This window comes from Onychostoma macrolepis, chromosome 23, assembly GCF_012432095.1.
Source record: "Onychostoma macrolepis isolate SWU-2019 chromosome 23, ASM1243209v1, whole genome shotgun sequence".
Lineage (NCBI taxonomy): Eukaryota > Metazoa > Chordata > Actinopteri > Cypriniformes > Cyprinidae > Onychostoma > Onychostoma macrolepis.
This window is the reverse complement of record NC_081177.1, coordinates 9,448,966-9,460,499: the sequence shown is the minus strand read 5'-3', so window position 1 is coordinate 9,460,499 and position 11,534 is coordinate 9,448,966. Positions and strand designations below refer to the sequence as shown.

Here is an 11,534-nt window from a genome sequence, read left to right as displayed (position 1 = left end):
ACGATATATATCACACACCTCTAGTTGTTAGTAGGTTGCTGTAGGAATGCTAGGGTGTTCTGAGTTGTTGCTGGGGTGTTGCTAAGGTGTTCTGAGTGTTTTAGTGCATTGCTGTATAGTTGCAAGGGTGTTCTGGGTGGTTTCTCGGGCTTGGTGGTTGTTAATAAGTTGCTGTACGAATGCTAGGGTGTTCTGCGTTGTTACTGGGGAGTTGCTAAGGTGTTGTGTGCGTTTTAGCGTATCGTTGTGCGGTTTCTAGGGTGTTCTGGGTGGTTGCTAGGGTTTAGTGGTTGTTAGTAAGTTACTATACAAATGTTAGGGTGTTCTGAGTTGTTGTTAGGGTGTTGCCAAGGTGCCCTCAGTGTTTTAGCACATCGTTATGTGATTGCTAGGGTGTTTTGTGTAGTTTTAGTGTGCTGCTATACAGTTGTTAGAGCGTTCTGGTGAGTGCTGTCGCTTTGCTAGATGGGTTCTAATGAGTTCTGAATAATTTTTAGTGTGTTGCTATGCAGTTGCCGGGGTGTTCTGGGTTGGTGTTAGGGCTTTGCTATGTAGTTGTGAAAGTGCTCTGAGAACAAGTTAATGATATAACTAGAGAAATATGTAAACATATGTAAACATGAGAGTGTGTACAGTAGTTTGAAAATGTCATGGTTTGATATACAATGCATCTATATGTGGCCATTAATAACTGAATAATACTCTTTTTCTCTCGCTGTCTCTTCTTGATAGGTGTCTCTCCTGTGTGAACGGCTCCTTTCCATGCCACTGGTGCAAATATCGACACATGTGTACCCACAATGCCAACGATTGCTCCTTCCAAGAGGGCCGCGTCAACATGTCTGAGGTCAGTCTGTCCTATGCAATACATACATTTACATGCAAACCACTTTCTGCACACATCTCGCCTTTCATTTAAATGAAAATTGCTTTTCATGTTTGCGACCCATCACCAACAAATCCAGGGGTGCAGATGCACACATGGGCGGTCATGTCCCATTTGCGAGCGTTGTTCTTTTTGCGCTGGCTTTGTGTGAGCAGCTGTTCTAAGGAGAGCGGTGCTGGATTAATGCACTTATAAACGGCACTGACTGAATGACTATGCAAATTGTATCGTGTTGTACATTTACAAATGCTACATTTGCATAAAAACCAATATCAATCACATCTCTCCCTCCTTTTCGTATGAGCACTGGAAGTGCGCGAGGCGGCATTGTGTGTGTACAGTGGGTTATGATTACCGACGCACACACACATCAATCCTCTACATGCCCGTTCTCGACTGCCGAAGTCTTCTCAGGGGAGCATTTGTATCTCAAACCGTTTCGAGTCGACCAGGGGAGCTGTTCACGTGCTCTGCAGCTGTTAAACAGCGCTTTCGCCATTGAGAGGGGCATTTGGGTGTAATGTACATAAATGTTTACCATTTTCCACACAGCCTTATCGCTGTTCACTCCCAAGCACCTTCCTGCTGTGCTGCAGTATCCAATTCCTCAGTATTAGTTGATCTTAGATCCCAGCTCAATGCATTTGTATCTTGCACCTGAGTAGTAGCCACTGCTGTACAATGTAATTTTTGTTAATGTAAGTCTTATTATATGCACTTAATTTATATTATTATTATTATTATTATTATTTTAAAAAGAACAATTAAAATAATAATAATTATTATTAGTACTAGTAGTATTTAATAATAATAGTAATAGTTTTGACATTATATAATAATAATAATGATGATGATAATAATAATAACATTTTTACATTGTTTTTATTTTTCAGTTTTCATGACTTTAATTGTTTAAATTAATGTTTATTTAAATTATTTATTTTTGTTTACATGGATTGTGAATAGAGTCAACGCTAAAGAAAGCTGTTAAGCGCAATGTGCAGCAAAATGTCTTTAACCCTTTGTCCTTGACTATATTCATAATGTATAAGGGCCTCTATAGCTTTATTGATTTTGTGGAATGGTTACTGCATAATGCAAATATCAAGGACACAGTTTTTCATTAAGATGCAATTTTATTAAGCAAATTTATTTTTTAAGTCGCTCTGGTTAAAAGCGTCTGCTACATAAATAATTGTAAATGTAAATTCATTAAGTATAATCCTTCAGCTAGAAAATAGTCTATCTTTGACAGTTAGTGTTACTCCTAGATTATTATATTATAGATGATTCATTTGGACAGTAGCTAAATGCCATTACGTCATATCCTGACATGAGGCCATGAAGTTGCCATGACGTGTGTAGAGAATAGTAAACACTGGAAAAATGCTCTTGACATGACGTTGGTAGTGTGGTGTTTATTGGGTGGAGGATGAAGGTGAGACCCTGGTAGGGTTTTGTAGGTGAAGGTGTGGAATTGAGGCAGGGAGTGAAGGATAGGTGTTTCAGATCCGGTATCTTCAGGTAGCGGCGGTTAATAACCAGTGGTTGAAGTGAGATTTCGGAGATTGCTTTTCATTATTATCTGCAGCGGGGTCTCAAAAGCGAGTGAAGGTGCCTGCCTAGACAGCATTTCTGGAATCTTAGAAGTAGTGTGGTGATGACTACAAAAGTAAACATAAGGTTAATACCAGTGTTCCATGTTGTCATTTCAGAGTCTACTTTTATACTGTTTGATAATAATAATAATAATAATAATAATTGTATTATATTGCTTTAAATAAATAATTCTTAAAGTAATAATAAATTGTTTTTGTGGTTGTAGTTATAGAAACTGTATTTGCAGATAAATCTTTATTTAAAATTAATATCACAATATTCACTCTAGAAAAGTGATTCAAAAGCCTTTAACTTAAAAAACAAAAACAAAAAAAACATTATATATAGATTTTGCTCATCTCAAACAAGCCTGCTCTCCACCGACTGCGCTGATCAAAAGCATGGTTGGAAACGACTGACTGACGACACAGCTTAATGCTCATTGGTTCAGACAACCGTGATGCGGTTCTCGTCTAAAATGTTTTATCTGATTTCCTGCTATTATGTATTTAAATCTGACCAAGCAGAAAATTGCTTTAGTGAACCACACTTGAGGATAAATTAATAATAATAATAATGATAATATGTTTGTTTGTTTGTTTCTTTCTTTCTTTAAATGAGTTATAGGCAAGTTTTTCCACATATACGACCCCAAATATAATTCCCTCAATCTGTTTCAGAATTACTTTATCTCTGCCATTATTAAAGCTCAGTCTCTGAACAACTTTACCTTAAAAAGTAGCCAAACATCCTCGCGTAGACATGAAAGATAAACCATGCAGTCACAGAGCGTAATGAGTCACATTTGCAAATCAAATGTATATAAATCAACATTTGCCTGACAGCGGATAAACAGAGGAACACATTAAATCTGACCAGGCGGAAAATTGCTTCAGTAAGCAACACTTGAGGAATCCACAAGGAGAAATAAACAAACATACATATAAACAAACAAACAAATAGCACCGTTATTTGTGAACCCAGCTGTCGGCCAGTAGCTCATTTAGTCACACTTGGACAGCGGTTTTGCCCTTTACTAGTGCCAAAAGTGCCTGACCATTTCACAGATCCGCACCGAGGGTCGTGCAGAGCCGGAATATTGAAATGTGTCCTGCGTTCAGCATCGCTTTTGGATTAATAGTGGAGTCGGTGTGCATCACGCTGTTTTCTGTTTCCAGCCTATACAGCATGTGTTGTCATGCAGGCACGCTCATAATGTGCCAACACTGGTTGTCCGTAAATGGACCAGAGAGACTGAATGAAAGCCGCTGACCCACCTTGGGAACCCAAGATTGCCGTAGTCGCTTTCATCCAACCCTATTGAGATACAGCCGCCCTGTTCATAAGCGTAATGAATGGAGTTTGTTTTAAGGATGATGAAACTGGTGTTACGGCTGCGTTCTCTCGCTCATTTGAGACTCATTAGTGTGCGTCTCCGATGAGACAAATGGGGGTTTTGATAAATAAGTCATAGGGTGGTATATCGCCAAGGAACTGCTCGATGCACCCGTGGGATCCGTGCGATTCAGTAATGCTCTGCCTTGCGTTTGCTCTTATAAACAAAGACATGTCACCCATGATAATAGCAGAAACAGCAAAGGATTGTGGGGGTGTTTGTCCTCAGTTGGGTGCATGTGTGATTTTAAGACTTGTAGTGTAAATAGGACAGCATATAGCTCTCATAATTCATATGGAGCTGTTAGCATTAAAAGCTTTCTGCTCAAAGCTATTGTACCTACATTGTTGTTTGGTAATAAAATAACTTGCCCTGCTTCCCGCAAATATTTTATCCATAGCATTTCAAAAGCTTTTCTGGGTGGTACGACTACATAAGACGGGAATATAGTTGTCAGCAGGAAGATAATTCAAAGAAAGCTTACACAGACACCAAAAACAAGTCGTTCTTTTGTCTTCTTGAAAGAAGAGTATATTCTCCGGCTTTCACAGCTTCAATTATAATCCGTATAACTAATATGCTGCCGCCGAATATGGAAGCTGCACAGTTGAGTTGATCAGAGACTTTTTTTTTTTTTTTTTTATCAGGACATCCATCGTGTTTATACTTTCTTCCTTTTTGCTTTGAGAGACTTAATTAAAAATGAGAAGACATTTAGATTTCACTTTGTCACCGGAGCCCGTAATTTCATTTTTAGATCCTTCATAATGTCTGTGTTTTTGGTCCGTAAAGCTTTAAACTGTTAAAATGATAGAAATGGAGTCTTGTGAGCATCCACAGAAATGGAATTGATTTATTAATGTTTGGAAAAGTAACTGGTTGAATATGGTTATCTTTATTATATAATAATATTAATCAATAATAATAAATGGTGAACTGTGACGATATTTTATGACAACTGTGCACATTTCATATTACTGTAAAGCAAAAAAAAAAAACTCATTACTCATTACTGTAACAGAAAATAATTGTTTATGCAGATTTATGCTGTTTTATAGTAATTTGAATCTAATTAAAATCACCAATAAGAACAATGAGACTGAAAAAACACATCCAAACACATTATGGTAATGATAATTTGGGGCAATTTTTGTTAATTATTATTATGAAAATAATGTTGCTGTAAAAGAATAGTCATTTAAATAAGCTTAATTTGCTTTATGCACAATATGATTTATTTTTATTTTTTAATATGATTAGCTGTATTATTATATGTATATACATTATATGTATGTGTATATGTGTTTTATATTTCTCTCTCTCTCTCTCTCTATATATATATATAAATATATATACAGGTGCTGGTCATATAATTACAATATCATCAGAAAGTTGATTTCACTAATTCCTTTCAAAAAGTGAAACTTGTATATTATATTCATTCATTACACACAGACTGATATATTTCAAATGTTTATTTCTTTTCATTTTGATGATTAGAGCTTACAGCTCATGAAAGTCAAAAATCAGTATCTCAAAATATTAGAATATTTACATTTGAGTTTCAATAAATGACATCCCTACAGTACAAATTCCGGGTATCTCTTGTTCTTTGAAACCATAATAATGGAGAAGACTGCTGACTTGACAATAATCCAGAATATGAACATTGACGCCCTCCACAAACAGGGTAAGTCACAGAGGGTCATTACTGAAAAGTTGTGGCTGTTTACAGAGTGCTGTATCAAAGCATATTAAATGCAAAGTTGACTGGAAGGAATAATTTGGGTAGGAAAAGGTGCACAAGCAACAGGGATGACTGCAAGCTTGAGAATACTGTCAAGCAAAGCTGATTCAAACACTTGTGAGAGCTTCACAAGGAGTGAACTGAAGCTGGAGTCAGTGCATCAAGAGTCACCACGCTCAGACGTCTTCAGGAAAAGGGCTACCAAGCCACTTCTGAACCAGACACAACGTCAGAAGCATCTTAACTGGGCTGTGGAGAAAAAGAACTGGACTGTTGCTCAGTGGTCCAAAGTCCTCGTTTCAGATGAAAGTCAATTTTGCATTTCATTTGGAAATCAAGGTCCTAGAGTCTGGAGGAAGAGTGGAGAGGCACAGAATCCACGTTGCTTGAAGTCCAGTGTAAAGTTTCCACAGTCTGTGATGATTTGGGCTGCCATGTCATCTGCTGGTGTTGGTCCACTGTGTTTTCTGAAGTCCACAGTCAACGCAGCCATCTACCAGGAAATTTTAGAGCACTTCATGCTTCCTTCTGCTGACAGGATTTATGGAGATGCTGATTTAATTTTCCAACAGGACTTGGCACCTGCACACAGCCCTGTTCTTAATTGGCCAGCAAACTCGCCTGACCTTAACCCCATAGAAAATCTATGGGGTATTGTGAAGAGGAAGATGCGATATGCCAGACCCAACAATGCAGAAGAGCTGAAGGCTACTATCAGAGCAACCTGGGCTCTCATAACACCTGAGCAGGGCCACAGACTGATCGACTCCACGCCGCATTGCTGCAGTAATTCAGGCAAAAGGAGCCCAAACTAAGTACTGAGTGCTGTACATGCTCATACTTTTCATGTTCATACTTTTCAGTTGGCCAAGATTTCTAAAAATCCTTTCTTTGTATTGGTCTTAAGTAATATTCTAATTTTCTGAGATAATGAATTTGGGATTTTCCTTAGTTGTCAGTTATAATCATCAAAATGAAAAGAAATAAACATTTGAAATATATCAATCTGTGTGTAATGAATGAATATAATATACAAGTTTCACTTTTTGAATGGAATTAGTGAAATAAATCAACTTTTTGATGATATTCTAATTATATGACCAGCACCTGTATATTCTTAAATATATATGTTTTATTGCTCTTGATTTTTGGGTGAAATGTGACCTGGACATGTCTTATCTTACAGTTTAGATGAGAAATGACCAAGACGTCCTATTTTGTTTTTATGTCCAAACATAGTGTCATGTTCCAATTTGCAGTACCTTAGTTTTCCGTTATGTAGGACGTGATGCTTTTGTGCCAGACTTTGATTTAATCTTCAATCTGTATGCATGTCTCTTATAGAACATGCATAATTTGAATAGAATACGTGAACACCGAATTAGATTCTTAATGGGACAGCCATATCTTCCTCACTGACCTCTAGCACTAAACTGAATTGCACTTGCACAGGTTTGATCTGGTCTTTGTTTCCCATTGCATGTGGAGAGCAGCATCCACTTCTGGCTTCCAAACTCCAACCAGCTCTGATTTACCGTCTGTCCCGTTTGGCTGTCAGGTGTTTCTTCATCCTTCGCTCCCTCTCTTTCTCTCTCACTCATTCCCTCTCTCAAATCTCTGCCCAGCTCCCACAAACACTCTGCAAATTCCCTTCTCCCATGCCTCTGATCCCGGCCGAGGACGGAGCTCAGAGAAGCCGGTCTCTGGATCAGTATTCCAGCAGCCGTGCCAAGAACGCATGCCTCACCTCGTGCCATTTCAGTTCCTCGAGTGACTCCATATCAAATGCTACCTTCATCCTACCCGTCGCCTCATCCTCTTGGGATAACGACGACGAGTGTTCATCGTAATTAATCAATAAATCAGAAAGGCAATTAGCAGAAACGGGGACCCCGTCATGCACCCTCACCTTTGTTGTTTGATGCCGGTCCATCCCGCTGTGTTGCGAGTAGAGCTCAAAGCCCCTCAGTTCCCATTCTCTCTGGCACTGGGCCTCTCGGAGGGATCTAAGGCTGCCACTGATCTGTGGCTTTAATTATTCAAAGTGTATTAAATCTTAATTTCCAGATGCCTCAGCGTCTGTCTGCCTAATGGAGACCGAAGATGAATTTTACATTCAGGAGTCAAGGAGATGGCGCGAGCACTTGCAACTTCTTGGGTGGTGCCCAAGAATTTGGGGCCAGGACCGGGTTTCTCATGCTGTTTTAACTTAGTCCAGTTTTAATCATTAGGCTTTTTACTGTATTTTACTGTATTATTTTACTGTATTTGCTATGAATGCAAAACCTTTTCATGCTACGTTATAAATTGTGTAGCAAATAGCAATAGTTAGCAATTAGCAATGTAGCTTATACAGATTTTTACTTCCGCATACATGTTTTTTGTTGAACATTTTTGGAGGCAGTGCTTTTGTTAGCATTCTAAAAGCTGTTAGCATATTTAAGTGGCAAAATCATATCAGAGAAGTTGCATCTTTACATTAAGTAGCTTTTTCTTTTTTTTTTTTAGCATGGTTGCTTCATCCATACGCATTTAGGTGGACATTTTGGCAGTTGTGTTTTGCACTCTTTTTTTGTTTTTCTTTAATAGCAGTTAGCAACTAGGATGGGTTAAGATGAACAATTTGTTTGCTAGTCGTCCAACAACCAACCTAGTTCATATAGATTTTTTTTCTGATAATTAACAGATTTTTTTGTTGTTTGTTTGTTTATTAACTTTCATATTTTTTCACTTTATCATGCTAAAAGCATATTCTGCTTTAGCTGTTAGCATGTGTGCACAGTAAAATCATCTCAGTTGTGTCTCTAAAATAATTTCCTTCAAAGCATTGTCTCTTCATCTACACACATTCAGATTTGTGTCAACCTAGTTTATGTAGATTTCTACTTATACTGATATTTGTTGAATTTTTATTTTTGGCAGTAGTACTTGGATTAGCATACTGAAAGCATATTGCGCTTTAGCTGTTGGCATGGTAAAATAATTAAGTTGTATCTTTTAAATTAATTTCAGTTAGCCTGTTGAAAACATGTTGTGCTTATGCTGTTTCACAGTAAAATCTCAATATTTTTCCTAAAAATAGCATCTCTAAATATATAGAGCATTTCAATATCTGAATGCCCCCTAAGAAGTATGTTCAGTCCAAGGCAGGTCAACCCAAAGCCTGTTCCTTAAAACTGAAACACCCACCCACTGGTCAATTTTAAAGTGTTGTATTTTCCCTAGTAGCCATATGGAAATGTCTTATATAATCGATATCACTATGAGTAACTGGTCTCCAGGTTTGCTAACCCATATAGGTTTGTATTAAGCCACATCTTGCTAAGTTTTGAGTGGCGCTCTATTTTCGAGCCCCGTGTGGGTGGACACTCTAAAGCCCTTTTAGACTTCAAAGTCCCTTTCATTCGACAACAGGCTCCTCTTAGAGTGGATGGATCCACGAGTTGTTTCCCCCTCATCGTTTGGCCCTTACTAGTCAACGAGCTCCAGACTGCCTAATTAGATGGCAGCTCAGTTCCTCATCTGTTACCCTGATAAGACTTGCCAAAATATGTAATTAAAAACACTACTAGGAATTTTAGTGATGCTGCCCTTGAATTGTTGATAGTAATTGGTTAGACATAATAACAAGCTTGTCAAGTCGTTTAAGGACTCAGTCAATAGTGATATGTGTGAACGACCAGCTAATGCAGCGCTGTTGTTCCTACTATACCCTAACAATAGCTGTGATAAAGTACGGTACGTAACCTCAGAACTAAACCCGTCATAACCGCTTTAGGAATGGTAAGATCAATAGCACTGTTTTAGTTGGTTCTGAATGGTACTGAAATGCATGTACCATGGTATTTTACAAAAATAATTTGGGACTACCATGGTACCATGTCCACAAAAGAAAAAAAAGAAAAATGAAAATAAGAGATAGATAGATAGATAGATGGATAGATAGATAGATGTTGGCAACTAACTGAAATAAATTAAGCTGAATTAGTAAGACTGCTAAAACTGAAATCTGCAACTAAATAAGCTGAAATATAAAGCTAAAATGTTTTATATATTTTGTTACTTTATTATTATTGTTATTAAAGCAAAGCATAAATTCTAATAAATTAAAATAAAAAATGACACGCACATAACAATTGCTAAAACTAAAATAAAACCTGAAAATAAAAAAAAGCCAATTCAAAACATCAATAAATACTATAATAGTATAACTAATACCAAAATAACACTTTTGTATTTACATCAAAAGTACTAAGGTACTACAGTACCATGGTTTCTGTACCTTCCATGGTATTATCGTAAGCACCCTGGAGTGCAGTATAAATACTGTGGTACAGGTTAGTACCATGGTATATTTTAAAGTACCATAGTAATACCATCACTGTACCATGGTATCATTTTTTATTTTATTGTTTTATAAAGAGATGGTTCTCTGAAGTGCTTCTAAGAATACTATGGTAGTATCATGGTACTATACCTAAAACACTTTTTGGTACATTTGTGCTACACTTGTGTGACAGTTCCATGGTACTGAATGATGATCATATTAAATACCATCTACTCCTGCTGTAGGTGTCTGATATAATACCGTGGTATTACCGTAATGCTTTTTTTTGTAAGTGTAGAATATTCATCCTAAACGGTTCGAACACAAATTCTGTTCCTGTGCGATTTCAATCCATTTCCAACTCGGAAGCGAGGGAATGTAGATGATCCACAGAAGTGGGCTGCATTTGCTGTGTTTGCAGTGTGGGCTTTACTTTGCTTAACGCTCCATGAGCACCGTCTCTGCATCGCCCCACAGCTTCTTTAGACTGAGAGAGAAGTAGAGAATGTGAGAGAACGAGGAAGAAAAGAGCAGCAGATATCATGTTTTGCTTGCAGGAACATTGCTAGAGGCAGCAGTTGAGCAAAACAAACCGCAGACTAGCAGAGCAGCGCTGCCAGCTACCAGAGCCAAAAAACAGCCCTCCTCTTTCCCTCCGCACGGCTTCCCAACAATCCTATACTACACACTGCACACTGCAGCTCTCTGTGCTTCCATGTCCGTTTCATACTAAACGTCAGCTGTGGGTCCATTTGAAATGTTATTCAAATTAATTACATGATATGCATATTAATTCATTGAATTCATCACATATTTCAATATTTGCTCAGAAAAGCCCCCAAATGAAGAAATTAGTCTATATTCATGTGACAGACGGGTGAACCATTGAATAGACATCATAAGAAATATCTTTAGAAGCTGTTTGTATTATTTTTCTAGCTAATGGACTGCTTACACAGGACGCTTGTTTGTGTTCTTTCTGCATTTTTTATTGTTATCATTGGTCTGTTAACATGCAGACTAACACTTTTGCTGTTGTGTCGATTCTTGTACCATGAGGGCTGTTTTTAAGATGTTGGAAGTTTTGAAAAACAAATCACCCTAAAACATTCTCTTGTGATGATTATTTTATGTCATTAGACGACTGGAATTGGCTTTTTTTTATGCAAAAAAAAGAGAAAATCCATTGTTATATTGGTGAATATCAATGGAAATAATTAAATATAATTATTCTTTGTATTCACTTTAACTGTATGCTTTTAAAATTTATTTTGAATTTAATTAGCAACAGTGTTTGTCAAATCATAGTTGATCTGACTGAAAAATACCTCAATACTTAATTAACAAGATATGCATATACTTTTTTATTATTTTATTTTATTTTATTTTATTTTATTTTATTTTTATTATTTTATTTTATTTTATTTTATTTTATTTTATTTTATTTTATTTTATTTTATTTTATTTTATTTTATTTTATTTTATTTTATTTTATTTTTATTTTATTTTATTTTATTTTATTTTATTTTATTTTATTTTATTTTATTTTATTTTATTTTAAACTAACCATATCCTGGAA

At 36.7% G+C, this 11,534-nt stretch overlaps 1 protein-coding gene across 2 annotated transcripts in view; it reads left to right on the top strand.

Moving 5' to 3' along the window:
• The window catches only part of plxna1a (plexin A1a), a 238,052-nt gene that overhangs the window by 144,247 nt on the left and 82,271 nt on the right, over window positions 1–11,534 (top strand). For both annotated transcript variants that reach the window (XM_058764335.1, XM_058764333.1), the window contains exon 9: window positions 733–847. In XM_058764335.1, coding sequence (XP_058620318.1) covers window positions 733–847 — 115 coding nt within the window. The remainder of the gene's footprint in view (window positions 1–732; window positions 848–11,534) is intronic.